General features: G+C 41.0%; 1 protein-coding gene across 1 annotated transcript in view; it reads left to right on the top strand.

Annotated features, from left to right (window-relative positions):
* nrg3b (neuregulin 3b) overlaps nt 1-18,858 on the top strand; it is a gene marked incomplete at both ends in the record, with an annotated part of 232,394 nt that overhangs the window by 128,925 nt on the left and 84,611 nt on the right. The window contains one exon of the mRNA XM_080789989.1: nt 18,095-18,230. Coding sequence (XP_080646115.1) covers nt 18,095-18,230 — 136 coding nt within the window. The remainder of the gene's footprint in view (nt 1-18,094; nt 18,231-18,858) is intronic.

Below are 18,858 nucleotides of genomic sequence, written 5' to 3'. Positions count from 1 at the left end.
CTACCCTAGGGGACACGGGGAGAACATGCAAACTTCACACAGAAAGGTCCTTTCGCCAACCCATCCTCGGGTATGGGCACTGATGACGCGGAGCAGAGAACACGCCCCCAGTGCCCACAGCGTCCCTAGTGGGAATCGAACCCAGAAAATGTGCAAAACATACTCTCTCCCCATGCCTTTGGCCTGGTGGAGACGATGAGAATTAAATAATTAATTAAAATAATCGTTTTGGGTGGTGTTGTAACTCTAAGAGTGGACAAATGGGATAGTTGAATGAACACTGTACTGTGTCCATTTTCTATCTGTTTTATGTGCCTAAGAAAGAAAAGTGTTCTATTTAGTCCTGACGTGACATCTTGCTGACATCATCCTCGGCAGTACAGCTTCCGGGACAGGGAAGAGGAAAGAAATCACACCTGTGTGAAGTGAGGGGCACGCTCATCATCTTACAACATCGAGGAGGGAATTAGGTGATGATGATGTAAAACAAACAGGGACAAAACAAACATTCATTTCTCTTCATTGTCAATGGCGTTTTTAAAACAAACATTGAACTAAAAACAAGCATTCAACCTGTACACTTGATGGTAAACCATCGATATATTTTAGTCATGAAACAGAACATGTAGTTGTGCCGTCTTTCTCGTTTTCACACATACAACAGCTTGGAAAAAAACTTTGATAGGCTATTCAAATCTAGTAATGTTTTCATCTGTGACAGCAATCACCAAGAGGCGATTCGTTCAACGCTCCAATGGACACTTTTGTCACGGATGCAACACAGAGCTGCCGAAATGACACGATTCAATCGACTCGAACGCTATTTTCGGGTTGTGTCTCTGAAATGCTGCTGTATATGTTTAATGGAGGTGTTAATGAGAAAACGTGTCCTTCATGTTTTTGTTTTTTTAACTCTGCCGTCACTCTTAGTTTTCCCTTATGAGTCATGGTTCCCTGGCTGTGTGTGTGCAGAAACATAATGGACTATATGCACACACGCCATTTTTGGAAAGAACTTTGGCCCCTTCCCTACTTCCTTCATCTTACCAATGATACTAATGAAGGTTCTGTTCCATGCTGGTCAGGGTGCTGCTATTATGCATGTTGGCTCACTGGAAACACTCTGCTACACCAGTGGGTCTCAAAGTGTTCTTGAGTGGGTTCCAAATGCCCCGTATGGGTATACGGGTCCATTTGATTCCAAAATCTTATATGGGGGTCCCTGGCATATGTTTTCAAATGGGGCTCCGTGGGCAAATAAGTGTCAATGTGGGGGTCCTTGACATGAAAACGTTTGGGAACAACTGATGTATACAACATCACGTCAACGAGCATCAGCTGGACCCAGATATCAATTGGTTACAGTTCACAACTGTAACCAGTTGATATTAATTCATTAACTGTTTAATTTAAGCAGATAATTTATTAACGGTAATTATTAATTGTTAACATCCCTACTGTGTGTCATGGAAAAAATAGCAATCTGAAGAAGCCGGTTGAAATTAATGGTGGCCATATGTAGACCGTTTGAGTGTGCCAGGGTCATAGACGGACACCCTGGAGTGAATGGAAGTCCCATATGCAGCTTTTATTGATTAGCGTTTGTTGAGTTAATTAAGAAAGTAAGAACCTGCATTTCTCACACACACACACACACACACACACACACACACACACACACACACACGCTGTAACTTGCTCTTGCATTGTGTGCCGTCAGCATGGTTGTTGTATTTTAATACCTGGGACATTTGTCGTGGAGGTATTCAGTGTTTTGCTATTTGTTGCGACAGTGTCTCAGCAACTACAGAGTTTTTTCAGATGATTGTAGAGACTATAGTTCCTCTCCCCTCTGTTCCAATTAAACTACTGCTTTCACTGCTGACAGAATAGCTTGGGCTGAATGTAGAAATAATAATAAACATATCGCCCATCCAACTTCTGACTATTATACTGTACAAGCTCCGGCTATTTTCAGCATGCAACCAAGTTTAAGATCAGTCATGGTGCCATCAAGGCCAACCAAATATAAAATGTATTCAACAAAATCGTCGATTCAAATCTTCTGACATTTAGTCGGCTAAAACTAGACTAAAACTAAAACATTTCAGATGACAAAAATGCGACCAACAAAATATTTTTTGTCAAATAATTTGCTGTCAAAATCGATGAAAAATGATGAAGTAGAACATGACTAAAAGGCATTTGTCAACTTCGCTCAGTTAAATAATGTCATTGCTGTTGCGCGAAAGTAGTGAAAATGGCTTCTCAACGAGCTAAATCGTGACACGCTGTGACAATTGTCGAATTGACGAAGAGCAAAGGAGGTGATGCCTGGTGTTGTGGAACAGCGTGTTTCGTCTTTGACACCAGCACAGCTGGGGTGTGTTCCCACACCTTGATCACAATTCAAGGTCGTCACCAAAATCCAAATCCCCCCTCCAACCCCCCACTGTCCCACATGACATTGTGATATGGACGTGACAATGAGGGATGAGGGCGTGAGGGCATGGTGTGTCTTGTGTGTCTATGCGACACGTTCGGAAAAGTATAGCAAATGGTCCTCACTATCACTAATGATCTGCCATTTCTAGGAGGTGCTGCAGTAGCAAAACTAAAAGCTTTGCTTTGAACGAGTATCTTTCTCTTCTTCGACGCATTCTTGTTGTGTGCACATAGGATACTGGCAGCAGAAAAGTAGCCGCCATTTAGGTACTCAGTAGGTACTGTGATCCTGCCTAAACAAAATACCAGAACGCCGCGCATTGCGACCAGTGCACCCCTGTACTCTAGGTGACAGTGAGTAATGAGTGTGTGACGAATGGAGTTTTGGAGGCATGAGGTTCCATGGAACACAGAGAGAAGGTGCACGCATGTTGATGTGCCTGCATGGCACCCGTGGAGGTTGGAGCATTGCATGATGGTACATGAGTAATGTTCTCACTGTGGGAGAGATGGGTGGAGGGGCGCCGAGTATGTGATTATTAACAAATTATTATTATTATTATTAACAAAAATAAAAAAAAATCAGCGTTTTCCCAAACTTTTCTGTGTTAGGGCCCACTTGAAAATCCGATGCTTAAAGATGGGTGGGCCACGTGCATTTTCAGACCATATTTATTTATGATAAGTCCTGATAAAAAATGCTGTAACATTTCTTGCAACATATACTTTTTTTTAATACTAATGTTAAGGTATTTCATTAAAAGTGTTTGTCAAGTATTTTGGGAGCAAGTAGCAACTTACAATACCATCAAGGGCTCACAACTTGTGAATTGCTGATATTACGTACTGTACAAGTGTTGCAAAAGTGAACATATCACAGCTTAAGAACAGGCACATATATAATTGACTGAAAAATACTATTTTTGTTTTTGTTGCAGTGATTCAGTTCGGGGCTGAAGTTGACGGCTACAGTCCTAAAAAAAGGCTGTCCTCAACCGAACTGGAACATTTAGAATCCCGGGGCTCTGTGTGTGCGTGCGCCGTGCGTGCATGAGTGCGTGTGCACGCATGCGTGCATGTGTGCGTGTGTGTGTGGTCTCTTTTCTTGTGAAGAGACTGATACCGCCCTTACACAGCCAGAGTGCAGTAACTACATTTTTGGGGACATTGACTTATTTATCCGTCTCAAAGGTCAGCCTTTATGATATTGGGGGATAAACAACATTTACCTCATGGGCCATGAGGTCATTCTACAGCGGAGGTGGAAATAGGCCTTAGGGCTTTATTTTGCTTTCATCATCTGTGATATTGTTGTGTTGTTGTTGTTGTAGTTTTTTGAGTGGTGCAACCACTCCAAGGAACAGCAATGTCCGTGTTCACCTATGTACCTATGTGTCCGCCTATATGTTGGTTAATGAGCATGAGTATGACTATTAGTACCAGTAGGGGCGCTGTTGTGCCAGAAACGGAGAGAGAGAGAGAGTGCTGCACTGTTGCCTGCTAATGAGAGAGAGAGAGAGATAGAGAGAGAGAGGAGGGGGGGGGGGGGGGTTGCACCACTCAGTGATTTATTTTTGTGCTGATGTGCCATTTATAATTTAGCAGTCGCTCTTATCCAGAGTGACTTACAGTAACAAGGTGAGCCTCAGTAACCTATAGGCTCTTATCCAGAGTGACTTACAGTAAGCAAGGTGAGCCTCAGTAAACCAAGAACCTAGCATCAGTCTATACAATGTAATTAAAAAAATAAATCGTGCACCATCTGTCTAAATTACATTTGAACCTTTTTGCATGAGAATACATGTTCGCCAAGTCTACTGTATGTCAAGTGCTACGGGCTATGGTGGAGTGGAGTGGAGTCTGAAGAGGTGCAGTATTCAGATTATGGCGGAAAATTGGGAGCGAATCTGCAGTTATTTCCTTTTTCATCACCAAAATAATCTATGAATAAATCAATCAACACACTTTCATCGCTTATTATGCCAATGAATAACCCATTTGGCTGGCCATAGTTGAAACACTTTAAAGCCTTTTGTGTCCTTTTAATCGCTTTGATTCTTTGTATATCCTGCACTCTGTCTGCCAGCTGGTCTGTAGTGCGTTCCGTTTCTCGCGAAAAGACTACACTGGTCTGGAAGCAGCTGCTGCTCTGCTTCAAACAAGAAGCTCTACACTTCATTCACGTGCAGTCTAGTGCAGATGTGGCTGTAGAGTGGGAAGTGAATGAAAGGCCACAGCAGCAAGGCTGTGGTCCACGTGACAGGTGCCAACTAGCCGCCACGGAGCTGTCACGGCCACTGATGCTCTTCGGTCCTTAAGCATGCTTAGCAGCTGTCACCTTCACGTGCCTCTCCCTCAGGTCAACAATCATTTGTCTATACGACACAGTCAGGGATGACCTGTCACCTCCATGGTCACTGTGTGTGTGTGTGTGTGTGTGTGTGTGTGTGTGTGTGTGTGTGTGTGTGTGTGTGTGTGTGTGTGTGTGTGTGTGTGTGTGTGTGTGTGTGTGTGTGTGTGTGTGTGTGTGTGTGTGTGTGTGTGTGTGTTGGGGTGTTTGCCTACATTTCCATTTTTGCTGACGTATGTGTAATGTATGTGTGTGAGCACATGTTTGTGTTTGTGTCTGAGCGTGCAAACCTGCAAAATGAAGGTTTCTGCATTTTGCTGTGTGTGCGTTGCATGTGTGCGTTTGTGTGTGTGCGTGTGCACGCGTGTGTTTTAGCAAATAATTTCACCAAACCAATCTATCAAGTAACTCTTTTTTCCTAATGATGGTAATCATCATGTTCAGTCATTATGAAAATTGCAAGTCAGTGGTAATCGTGGAAATTCCACATTATTTGTCTCGAACACTGTCGAGACGAATGAGTGACGATGAATACATATCACTCTTGACGTGGTTTAATGATAATTGTATGCATGCTCGAGAACACACCTCAGTAAAGTGTGTCTGTCTACATTAGACAGTCGTATTACATATTAATAGTATGATGTATTAGCTTAATTTATAATTGAGATGTAAATTGGTTTCGCATGCAATGAATCGATGAACCACATGAACCCCATTTTATATTTCATCATAATTGGGAATAGGTAAATGGTGCATTTGTATAGCGCTTTTAGCCAAAGCACTTTACAATGTGCTTGACATTCTGGCATTCGACACACATTCACACACTGCTGGTGGCAGGAGAAACCATGCAAGGCACCAACCTGCTATCAGGAGCAGTCCTGTGAGGGGCTCAGTGTCTTGCTCAAGGTCACTTCGACACTAACACAGGGGGAGCGCTGGAGATCGAGTTGGGAATCTTCCGCTTTTTCGACTGCCACCTTTTTACCACAAACTTCATACAGTGTCTTGCAATGTTGTGCATAGTGAAATAGCAGATCTACACACTCTCAGAGTGTCACATTGCGATGCATTATGGGCTTATTGATCCGCTATTTTCTCTTCTTTCTTCCTTTTTTTCAAAAACTTTTTTTTAAACTTCTTCCTGCCCAAAATAGGGTTCAATACACAATCCATGCCACCTGTTACAATATAAACCCTGGCCAGGATTTTTATTTTTATTTTTTAGACGTAACTTTACGGCACAGGGGTTTTTACTGCTTAGATTTATAACGTAACCTGACGTTCCTGGCACTGATTGGGTTTTAATTGATCTTTTTATTAAATAAATAAATTGATTACATGGATTGTAGTGATGATTCACTACATTGTGGCTGATATTTTGGCATATTTTCTTCACAATCATATGGTTTCATTCATGTCCAAAACATTAACCTTTTCATAATGATTAAACATTTTAATTAAAATGGTGAAAATGGCAATGTACATTATTTCAAATATGACTACTGTGCATTATTTAGAGCCTATTATAATAAGGTCCAATTGAGCACATTTTTTCATGAAGAGTAACCGTTTCGGATAGGTTTCCGCCTGTCAGTGATGATATCTTAATCTGATCCTAATCCTAATCTACTAGATGAAGTTCAAGTTGTCAGCGCAATAACCCTGTCAATGCCAGGCACGCTGATAAGGCTTATTGTTATTGCCATGACCTTGGCTGCACAGTAGCCTACAATGGCATGCTCAGCCACTATACGTCAACACGAGATAAGAGATTACTAACTAGACAGAGGCTTCTGACAGCGAGGGCGCCCCAGCAAAACAAATAAAAAATAACGTGCATTAATTTTCCATCACACAGAACATGATGCTGAGCAGTGGTGGGAAAAGTACTCAGATTTGTCTTACTTAAATAAGTAAAAGTAGCAATACATATAGAAATGCTACTTTTGCGTTCGTTTATGTGCCTCATTGACTACAATGGAAGTCAATGAGAACCTATTTTTTTGTGTGGACTAGTTTGTCCATAATAAATTATTGTCCATAATTTGTCCACTAAAAAAGTGGTCTTATACCCTTTAAGTGGAGTACTTGAGTAAATGTGCTTTGTTACTTGTCTTTCCTCCAGCGATGGGCAGGCAGTCAGTCAGTCCATTCTGTGAAGATGCTCCACTTGTGAGCTCAGCTTTCTTTGATGTGTGCTGCAGCAAACACAGACTGTTCTCTCCCGACCACGGTCTCCTGCGGGGAGGAACAGCCTCAAGCACAACATTACTAATGAGCACATTACAGAGTAGCCATTGAGGGGAAACGCTACAAATGTAAATGAAGTCTTCTGCTTGTGTTGTCCGCACTGGGGAGATATATTCGCCTCAGGAGCTTTATATTCCTATTAATCTCTTTTTTGCTTGATGTGCATGTGTTGATGTACATGATGCGTGCGTGCGTGCGTGCGTGCGGAACAAAGCTGCTGTCACTCTTACAAAAATAAAAGGACAGGATTTGGTTTCATAACACCCTACAGTAGCAGCTTCCTTCTGCAACGTCACTACTGAGAGACCAGTCTCGAGCTCTGCAGAACTCCATGTTTGGGCAAGAATACTGTCATATGGATGATGTCCTCTCATCTCTATATTAGGGTGTGCGGCAACACACACATGGTAGCATACATACATACATACATACATACATAAACTTTATTTGTATACATAGTCCCCAGTGAATAGGCATGTTGCCCTTCACTGGTAACCCTATTTTGTAATTTATTTTTAAATATATGGAGGTATTGTGGGCTGGGATTTTACTAAAAAGCCCCCCCTTTTAAATACATGCATACATCTCAGAAGTTGAAGCAGTTTTTAAGAACCCACTTTTAGGCCAGTGCAACAGAGCATGCTCTTGCCTTTTTTTTAAACCCTACCCATGTTAACCAAATAGGCAAATACATACATGCATACATATACAAAAAGTGCACAGGTCAGGTATTTTATTGTGGCCTCCTGGTGGTGCTATAATTGGTCAATGTGAAAAGGGTGCCTTTGTTTCTTACTCCTTTGATGGCAATTGGATGCCTCAAATCATGAATTTTAGGCACTTTGAGGCATTTTGTTCCAAAGATGTCCAATATGTTATAACAGGCCAATGTGAAAAGGGTGGGATTCGGTCCTCGGCCTAGTGCAAAATGTCACATAAATGGTACTCCGCGTTCATGATTTGAGGCATTTTGTTCAACACTGACCAATCCTGCAAACTTTGGAAGCCAATCTTAGCCAGTCGGGATGGAATATCGTAAATCGGACAGATCTGTGTTGATCACATGACTATAGGGATATTGTGTACGGATCTGCGTGATGTATGGATACAATCTGTAGGAGTAATATAAAGAAAATGTGGAGCAGAGGTTCGGAATTGGCATCCAGGGGGTGTGTGTGCACAGTTTCCTAGTGACCGGGCCAGCGGTGCCAGAGATTTTCTGGCAACAGACAGAAGGACACACGGACGGACGGGCGGACGGGGGCGAAAACATATTATCTGCCAGGCTATCACCTGGCAGAGACAATAATGGTATCCAAAGAAATGACTGACATTTAATAATTTTATACTGTAGGCCTACGTTCCATTTTATCGATTTATTTTTATTGAGGAAGTAGCTGATCTAAAAGCTTATACGCTCGTAGATCTGCTATCAACATGACAACATTAATGTTGACAGTGATGTTTGGATGAATTCCAGAAGAAAGAAAACATGCACAGAATATGTGGAAACGGTACCTTTATTGCATAAACTGTGAAAGAAGGGTGTGTATTTTGGTCCAATTGGTGTCACAAGTTGAGCATTGAGTGCCGCAATTCTTTGTGCTGTGTTACATGATTTAAAAGTAGGCTCATCTTGGTGAATATATGGTGGGTGAATCATGGCTGATTCATTGCATTGCTGTTATAAAAATGACAGTTGGGAGGAATTGTTATTCAAATCTTTACTGCATAAATTGTCCCACTGTATGACACAGAGTAAGTTTGGTCAGACATTCCAATCGTACTATTAATCCCCGGGGTGGCAGGAGGGAGGTTCCTGGTTTGATTCTGGCTCCTCCTGGTATCGTGTCGAAATGTCCTTGAGCAAGACATTAAACATTGTTCAACATTGCACCCTAATTGTTAGGATGGGTTCAATGCAGAGGACACATTCCAGTTTTGTGTCAACAAAACATTCCCTTTTCTTTTCCATAAAACATGGTTAGTAGGGGGCCACGGTGGCACAGTCGGTAATGCTGTTGCCTCACAGCTAGAAGGTCCTGGGTTCGATTCCCGCTGTGGGCATGTTCTCTCCTCCGCGTCATCAGTGCCCATACCCGAGGCGGGGTTGGCGAAAGGGCCCCTCTGTGTGGAGTTTGCATGTTCTCCCTGTGTCCCCCAGGGTAGGTACCCTCACAAAAAACATGCAGTCATCCTGGTCTCTAAACTACGTCACCCTGGCCAGCCGGGGCGCCTGATGGAACTGGTCAGAATAACGTGTTCCTTCCACCCGCTACGTCCAGTCGGGGAAAAACCCCCTGTCAGGTGAAAAGAAGCAGCTTGGACTCCTCATGCATAGAAGGAAGCATGAGGTCAGTCCACTGCCCCCCCAGGTTGGCAGAGGAGGTGCAGCGCCCAGGATTACATTAGATAATTGACACTGGGTGAAAAAATGGGTTAGTTAATCATGGTTTAGTTCAAAATGATATACAAAATATATATATAAAAAAATATAAAAAAACATGGTTAGTGAGTGATTTTGAATGAGTGAGTGAGCTTTGTCAAAGTCTATTTGGTTGTTGCTTTGTCCAGTCAGTGAAACCTTGTTAACGAGGATGTGTCAATCACTTACAAGTGTCTGATCGATCAGTTTAAAGATGGAGTGCCATGATTTTTTTGCAAACTAAAACATGATCTTATTATCTTATTGTTATATAAGGAGGAAGAATTTTTTCAAAATAGTGTACATTATTTGTTAAAAAGGGTTCAGCCTCCAGGAAGAAACCCTAAATACAAAGGGAATACATCATTGCACATAAAAACGACTCCAGGGTGACAATGAAGTAGGCTACTGTCACCTCATAGACACAAAACTGGACAAATTGTGGCACTCCATCTTTAAGTTCTTCTCAGGTCACTGTTGCCTTATATCTAACACAATGGCCATGAGTTTAAACCCTAATGATTTTTTTTCTCTCTGCTAAATAGTTTCTTTACTCTCTGACTCTTACTTTGCAACTCATAGTTTATGTTTTAAGCTGTCACAGCTTTAGCCACCAGTGGGTATCCTGTTTCTTGGGTTCCGAAAAGGCCACTGCCTTTTCTGAACCCAATTTGGAGTTTTCGTTTTGGCTCAGTGAGTTGTTTTGTTACTTTTTGAGCGACAATATACCTGTGCAGGGAACGTAACAATATCTATGCCAATTACGGCAAAATCCTTCTACAGAGAACCTCAGTTTCTCCATATATATATATATATATATATATATATATATATATATATATATTTTTTTTTGTTATCATTACTTGGTGGCATCTCATCGTTTAGTTCACCTTTAGTTGTAAAGGTGAACTCCCTCCAGTAGCTATCTGAACTCGTGTCTGCCTGTGGACATCATTTTGGATCGAGAGAAAAGATAAGATTAGCTGTCAAAATACTGCAGTGCATGCATGAATGCCAACCAAGGTTACACTTTTTTTTTAAATAATGACTTGCAAATCGTGTGTGACAGTACAACAACCAATACATAGGTGGCACGAATGGACAGAGAATCTTTTGGGATGTAGGTTGATTTGGCTGTTCTAGTCTGCCTGCAGGCTTGTACTGCATTTGAAGCATTTCTTAAAATACTCTGTTGGCTCAGTCACACTCTGGCAACTTGAGATTCTGTGTTATTATATACTGTTCAGAAGGTGGGAAGTTAATATTTACTATGATGCACACACAGCTGCTGTGCTGCACCCCGATGACGATAATGGTTTGTGACTCAGTCAATTTTCTGATCCAGAGCAGGTTGACATTCACTGACACCTCTGTTTAAACCAGGTTCTGTTATTGTTTTGGTTGCATTTTACACAAATTAGGCCCTGTCAGACTGAAGCCTCTTTGACACACTGGGGTGAGCTGTCAGAAATGAGACGGGTATCGTCCAAACTAATAGAAACTATGACAAATTACTGAAGGACTGAGAATTTACATCTACTGTATGTAGGTACCTACTGAATGAGTTCCACGATTTATCTCCCATCTGTGACAGGAACAGGTTTAAACAAAATGAAATGGCTAGATTATCAGACATTTTTTTCTTTCAGTTGAGTTTTCAGTTTTTGTCTGTTGATGTAGATTTTTGCAAACATATTAGTAGATAATAGCAAGTGTGAAGTAAGTTATGAAGGTAAGACAAGTCTATGAATAACCAATCTGAGAACCCATCGTCAAAAAAGAAAGGAAAAACAGTGCCCTCTTTTCCTTTAATTTGACGTGAGTCAACAGTGTGTCTTGAGAGACTAATGAATAACTTACGAGAGGATCTTTTCTGACTGAGGCTGATCATGCACACGTATCAAACACCAATCAAGCAAATGTTTGGTCGTTTTTTTGTTTTTTTTAGGCCACCACAATGCTTTTCCAAAGGGAGTCATATGGTTTTATTTGACATAACATTTGTGTTTGATTGCTGATTGCTGGTGCTGTTCTACCCTCTCCCTCATCAAACAAAAATGTTTGGTCAAACCATGTGACTCTCATTGGAAAAACATTGTGGTGGCCTAAAAAAAACGAAAATACGACCAAACATTTACTTGATTGGTGTTTGATACGTGCGAATGAGGCCTCACAGGCTGTAATCAAACCTTGATCACGATCAAGAGGTGCATTTCACCCCAAAAGTGCTTTCCCCCGAAATATCATATGCAGTCAGAATTCCAGAAATAAGAATACATTATTTGTCCAATGTTGCATTATAGCTTTAATATTTCACATTAAACCTTTTATTTGAAAATGGACTCCGTAATGGACTCTGAAAACTGTGCATGCTGACAGTGTGCTACCTTAGAGAGCAGGTTTACATTACAGTTTACAGGTGATGAAAAGTACTGACTTTTAGACAGGGCAAAAGCTATAACAACCTGATTACCGGGTTACCATATTAACGCGGTTCTGGCCTTGCACCTGCCTATATCTCCGACCTCGTGCCCACTTGCTTTTGAAAGGTGCTATAAATAAAGATTATTATTATTAGCAGTAGCAGCAGCAGCAGCAGCTGCAGGGGCCTCCCTACTAGCAGTAGTAATTGTAATTGTTCCCACGTCCCAGTGTGTGCACCCACTGCACTAGCAGCGCTGACAGTTGCGATTGCGTCATTGTATAGCCTATGCTGCCTTCCAGTTATACCTTAAAGTAAAAAATTGTTTAATCAAGCAAGCTGCTTTTGTGTATTTTCTACTTGGCTGTGTATGCTCCGATAATACACACTGACAAAAAAATATATATAGCACCTCGTCGCACCTTAAAACCTAATTTCACATAAATATATATTATATTTGATTAAATGTGAATATTTTGTGCCCTAAAGATATTACTATGTCAACTTATAAATACATTAAGATGGAGATTATTATGATTTGATTATCATTTTATCTTCAGAGGCAGGACTCCCACCCACAGCTCATGATTCCATAAAGAAGCATTTGGCTGCGCCTGCCTGGTTCTCTATAGAGCTTTGATAAGCCATGGGAGATGTTTCTGTGTAGACCTCCACTGCTCTCACAGGCTGTGCTAATCTATAACATGCCCGTGGGCTATTGATTTGCTGAGCGTGCGTGTGCGTGCGTGCATGCGCAAGCTACAATCGTTGCAAATGTTTCAAGCGAATTATGGAAACAATGTCTCAGTTCAATTCGCTTATTTCTATCTATTTCTATCTATCTGTGTATATCCGTCTATCTGTCTATATCCGTCTATCCGTCTGTCTGTCTGTCTGTCTGTCTGACTACAGTAAGGCAGGCCTATCTGTCCATTTCCATGTATTTGTTTATTTCTAATTATGCACAGATGACAACCTATCCTAGCAGGATGAAAAATGACATGGCTGGTAGCGGCTCTCTCATGAGGACGCCTCACGTTACAACAACCTAACACATTTTTGTCAGCGGTCGGACCAGAGAATTGCGTCGATTTCTCATCACTCTCTGTATCCCCGTGCATCGATCTACAGCCTCATTAATTCACTGAATGCTTCAATGAATCCCTCCATTTATTATGAATGTTCATCTTAATATGCAACCTTGATGACGGCAGAGGGGTAGAAATTAGTTACTTTGAAGTGTTTCAGAAGTATTAGAGATGGTGATATTAGACTAGACATTTTGTGACTGGTGGTTATATAATACTTGGAATTTATATTGAGCTTTTCTAAGCACTCAAAGATGCATGTTGTTGTTGCTGCCAGAATCTAACTTATATACAGCTCTATTGACTTTTGGTCAATACACACATTCTCCTGCTAGTGAATCTGAAATGTCAGGACAACATGATCACTGATAGAAGTTATTCCATCATGCTAGATGACAACATAATACAAAAAATATCTTTAAAGATTAAAAAAGTAGCCTAAATGAAAGTCAATTTGATGTTCTCTGCATCTCCTTTCCTTAATTGTGCTTCACCAAAAGTAACAAACTGTGATCCACAAACTGAAGAACCTTCTTAACATTAACCCCCTGCCATGAATAAATAGTATTTAGTATTTAGTTATTAACATCTGAAATGCATTATATATGTATTTATTAAATACATATATAATGCATTTCAGATGTTAATAACTACATTCTGCCTTGTTACTATTGATCTTCTATGTTTTTGTGTGAATATAATCGCATGTATAATATGTGATGCTGAATATAACCTTGTTAAATTATGAAAAAAGAGAGATGACCTAATGACTCACCAAGGGATGCTGACAAAAACACCACACAGGTCTCACATTTCAAAGTCTCGAGCTACAGTCAGTCCAGTGACTTTTAGTCTATTTACAAACAAAGCAATGCAACTGAGCATGGAACTTCATGCTGTAGTGAAAATGTCTTTTAGAGAATAAGCCACATGGTGGATATGCCACGGTCCAGCTGCATTGTGGGTGAAAAGCACCTTTTGATGTAGTCCAACATCCATGACCTTGGCTTCTCTCCTGTAAGCACATCAGTGTTTACGCTTACAGAGTAAAATCAATGGCCGCTTTGGCAATGCAATCATGGACTAACACATGCCTGAAGCTGTTGCTTTACTGTCTCCAGTGTGTGTCTGTTGTTCACATGTTGGCCAATGAAGGGGAGTTAAGCCTCATTTATATTGTCTAATTGCCCTGTGAGACTTTTCTTTTTAACTCATTGATAAAATAAGTAATTTATCTCACGGCACAGGCTATGAACCACTCCTGACATTTCTATAAAGCTTTCTATTCACCCTATTGCCATGGACACTATTTGAACCGATATATTGAGTATAAATGTCCAGAACTGAGACATACAGCAATGATTCTCAGACTTTTCTTTAATTGAAGGATGCCCAGATTGACACATTAGCCCAGCAACTATTTTGTATCCTTTTTTAGTTTGTTTTTCATCTCTGACCAAGCAGTCAAAGTATAAGATTTTCAAACTCAAAGGTTTTTTTAATTAGAAAAAAGAAAGTAACAAATGATTCACAAATGTCAATCATTATCTTTTAACATTATATTGCCCTTAAACTAGGTCAGCAGCAGAACTTGATGGTGTCATGGCAACAGAATGACTTGAACTGAACCTGAAGGCATTGTCTTTTAGAGCAGGGGTCTTTTTTTCAGCCCATGAAGGACCCTATAGCTTAGCAGGGGTGTCAAACTGGTGACGTCGTCTTATGCGGCCCGCCTGCCTCAAGCAATTTATTTTATTTCCTTTTTTTTTTAAATAGCTAAAATATAGGCTAATAAGTAAGGCTGTATGATATATCGAACATGTACCTTCATCAGAGTGGAGAATATAAGTATAAATCAAGTTGAGCAAAGCCACTCTTCTCTGCCCCTCTCTCTAACAGACACAGTTAACGATCGCTTGTTAAGTGCCTGCCAGACAGACAATAGGATGAAATGAAGGCAGGTGTAGAGTAGAGTGTAGACTAGTGAACTGAACATGTTCTCTTTTTATAAAGTAATACATGTAAATGGCCACCAACCAAGAAGTTATTGCCACTTAAGAAGTTATGGTTTACCTTAATTGTTAATTGCTGTTTTTCTGTTTTTCTATATTTGTGGTGTTATGCCATGGTTTACTTGGTTTTAAAACTGTCCACTAGGTGGCAGAATTGGCCATGTCCTCTCTGGGCATTCAGGTATACAAGGTGACGTTAGAGTTGAAAGTTCATTGAAAATACAAGATGGCGGAAGCGCAGTCATGTTCAGAGCGAACTTTGTCAGCAATAAATATGTTTATATTTCACGATTAACACCCCTTGGAAGGCGGAATGAGGTTCGTGAGATAAAGATGTAATAGTGCCTAGAGTGTGTTTATATTTAGTCAGTTAAAAAGAGCGTCTTTTATTGCCGTAATGTAAACACTATTGTCATGTGACATTGGCTGCAACACGTGGCTCCCGAAGGACTACGTTTACAAGAGTTAATTCATGTCTAATGTTTTATAGCTACAAGTTGACTTATGGTGATTAAGAAATGGTCAAGTTTAGAAGTTTATTTTGGCTAAACTGTATACGTTGTATGACTTTGTATTTTGACTAATGTTGATTAATGCAGAGATATGTCATATCTCTGCAGTTTTTACGGTGCTTCTTGGTACCACACCAAAAATAAAGAGCATCAGTCTGAAACTCTACTGTCTCACTCTCAAAGTCCATACCAAGCCCAGGGGGCAGTTACAATACATACCAGCCCCTTATGAAACTACTTCTCCCCAAATCCAAATGGATTTCCTTTTCCATCCTGAATGGCACTGAGAAGATCTCCACAAAGGTTTACTCATCAAAACTGATTATAAAACTGTAACCATCAAAGCATGCACTCAACATATAATGGTTATGTGACCATGGCATGTGCATAATATAAAATCTTATAAGTTGTATCTGATATTGATTAATATGGGGGGTGGGTTCAATTAATCGATTATTAATCGGCAGAGCTGTCGACTATTGTCAACATATTCCCCAATTTCCACTGAGATTATGGGGTGAATGAATGTGGCCAGACCCATCTTCTCTTTCTGTCATAGTGACATTGTCCTGCATCAGATCATGTCCAAATCAGGTTATCCAATCTCCAGTAGCCTCTTCAGTTTTTTGAAGATTTTTTGAGTGGTGCAACCACTCCCTTACGGAGCTATGTGTGTGGCTGGCTGGGTCTGAGCACTATGTGTGTGTGTGTGTGTGGCTGGCTGGCTGGCTGGGTCTGAGCATACATAGACAGACAGATAGATAGATTATAGCAGTGACTGACTAAGACATCGAGCATGCGTGCGCAACTGGTTGTGGCCCCCATCAAGTGACCTTTTGACCAATGCAGCCCTCGCCCCAAGTTGAGTTCAACACCCCAGGCTTAGAGAGATGAAGCAGGGCCAGGGACCCCTATACTGTACACAATTGTGTTTGTCAAAAGGCCCATGGAGACTCACTGCCAATCAAGCAATGAAGGCTGAGTGGCTGACAGCTTGCTCACTGCACACAGGTGTGGGAGGCTACAAGTAGGACTAGCTGCACTCATTCATTCATGCATGCTAGATCACCACACCAGCTTGTTGTCCATGACCACCACCCTTCAGAATATCATCTCTCTCCACCCAACTGTGTGCGTCCATGTGCGCTGATTTTACTTTTACATATATTTCTATTAGTTTAATTTTTGTTTTTTGTTTGGCAGCACTTTCATGTCAACTTGGCCTTTCACTCTTTACTTAGTCTGCTCCTTTTTCCCCTCTACTAGTAGGCTACACCAAACCTCTGTTGAAAATAGCCGATCTACAAGCTCACAACGCCTCGTGCTGCAAGCTGTTGTGAGCTTGTAGATCTGCTATTTTTGGCTAAAGCTATCACACAACGATTTGGCAGCCCCCCTGTACAAACTCTGAGACCACCTAGGATCTCGGACACCCCATTTAAGACACATGACTGTTCCAGATGATTATAAATTCAGTATGCTCACGGGCAGTAATCAACAGCAGTACTTTAAACAGCCATTACATTGACTACAGCAGATAATTATTACAGTTGATTCAACAAAGGATATGTAATGGCATGTCATGACCAGCAGTTCAAAGGAAGTCATTTTACATCACACATTAATAGGAGGCATAATATAGCAAATCGTTATATAATTACAAAAAGCACTCTTTTTAAAATAAAATAAAAGTTCATGGGTGCCGTTATTCAATGATAATTGTTATCATTAAATTGTTTTAGTTAGCACAGCCTCTTATAATGGAGCAACATCATTCAAAGTTAATGAGAGGAAAAAAAACATCAACCATCTATTTTTAGAAGCCTTGAGTGATTGGCGTTGTCAACTTGCTGCATACAGGCTGACTGATGCCGCTGCATCTCGCTTCAAAAAAGAACACATGAGTAGCCTAACTCAGTTAAACTATTCCTTGAAAGAACGAAACATGTATTTTTTTTCCAGAATCTGCATCATCTGCCTGCGTCTCTTGGTTTGCCTCAGTTTTCTACATTTCTCCATTTTTAGCCCAAGTATCTCAGGTCTTTGCACAAAGAAATAATACTTTGTAACAGATATGACACCTTCTTCAAGTAACCTGGTCAGACATATTTCAGTGAAGTAGTAACCGGGTCAGGGTTAGGGTTGTGATCCTTTTGGAATGTAACATTCTGGTTCCCTAACGTCCCTCTTAACGGTATGATTCCTTAAAGATTTCTTATGAAATTCCGATTCCTTTCCCTTTAACGATTCATAGGGGTTTCCAAATGGACCCTTACAGGTCTGTAATACAGACCAGAGTTCATGGTTGGTCCTTGAAATGATAAAGTTTGAGAACCACCAGTATTGTAATTGTCTGCTGTACAATTCAAATACTTCACAGTGAAGTCCACATAGCAGATCTGACAATGTGATACTGTAAAAAACGTCCAGAGAAACGGTTCCAAATGTGATGGAACCGATTCCGGTTCCTCAATGTTGTTGCATTGCTGTACTAAACCGTGTCAGAATGAGTTTGTATTTGTTGTATTACAGTACTATAACCGTGTCTTTCTTTCCATGTCTCTGTCCTTTGTTGCTGTTTTAGCAGTGGCCCCTACATCTCCTAGCCTGAGATCTGAGGTGTTCAAGCCCTGCGTGGAAGACAAGGACCTGGCCTTCTGCCTCAATGAAGGGGAGTGCTCCATCATCCAGACTGTGGCTGGTGTACACAGGCACTGCAGGTGAGCGTGTGCATGTGTGTGTGTGCGCGTGCGTGCACGTGCGTGCGTGTGCTTGCTCTTTCTTTGCTTGCTGTTACACCTCTGATCCATGGCGGCATCCGTTGTCATTGAACTCCTCTAACAACACAGTCTCTCTCTCTCTCTCTCTCTCTGTCTCTCTCTCTCTCTCTCTGTCTCTCATTCATATGTCTGCAGTGTATAGTGGTGCAGAGGTCATGTCATTTCACCCTCCGTACACTAGATGGTGACATGAACTTCATTGCTTATTATTATGTCAGGTAGTCCTATAGTCCAGTACAACCACAGTGAAACTATTCATTCCACTTCTGTCTGTGTCTCTCTCTTTCACACTACACTGCTTCAGTGGCTCCAGAGACTGAGCCGTGCAGGTGTTGCTGGGCAGATTACTATAGTGTTCAGAACTCACACCAGTTTGGTGGCACTATGTATTGGCATTTGTCTGTCTGAACCTTTTCGGCCATCATGTATTTTTCATAAATTAGTGCCCTAGTACAATGTCACACAATAGTAGTGAAAATAGCTGATCTACAAGCTCAAAGCGCACCGTGATGCGTATGTGAATGTGTATGTGAATCACCTGTGTGAACATCTATTCTAAATGGCTGCC

The sequence above is a fragment of the Protomyctophum bolini genome, assembly GCF_963924005.1.
Source record: "Protomyctophum bolini genome assembly, chromosome: 18".
NCBI lineage: Eukaryota > Metazoa > Chordata > Actinopteri > Myctophiformes > Myctophidae > Protomyctophum > Protomyctophum bolini.
The sequence above is the reverse complement of the archived record's forward strand: the minus strand, read 5'-3'. Positions and strand labels throughout refer to the sequence as shown.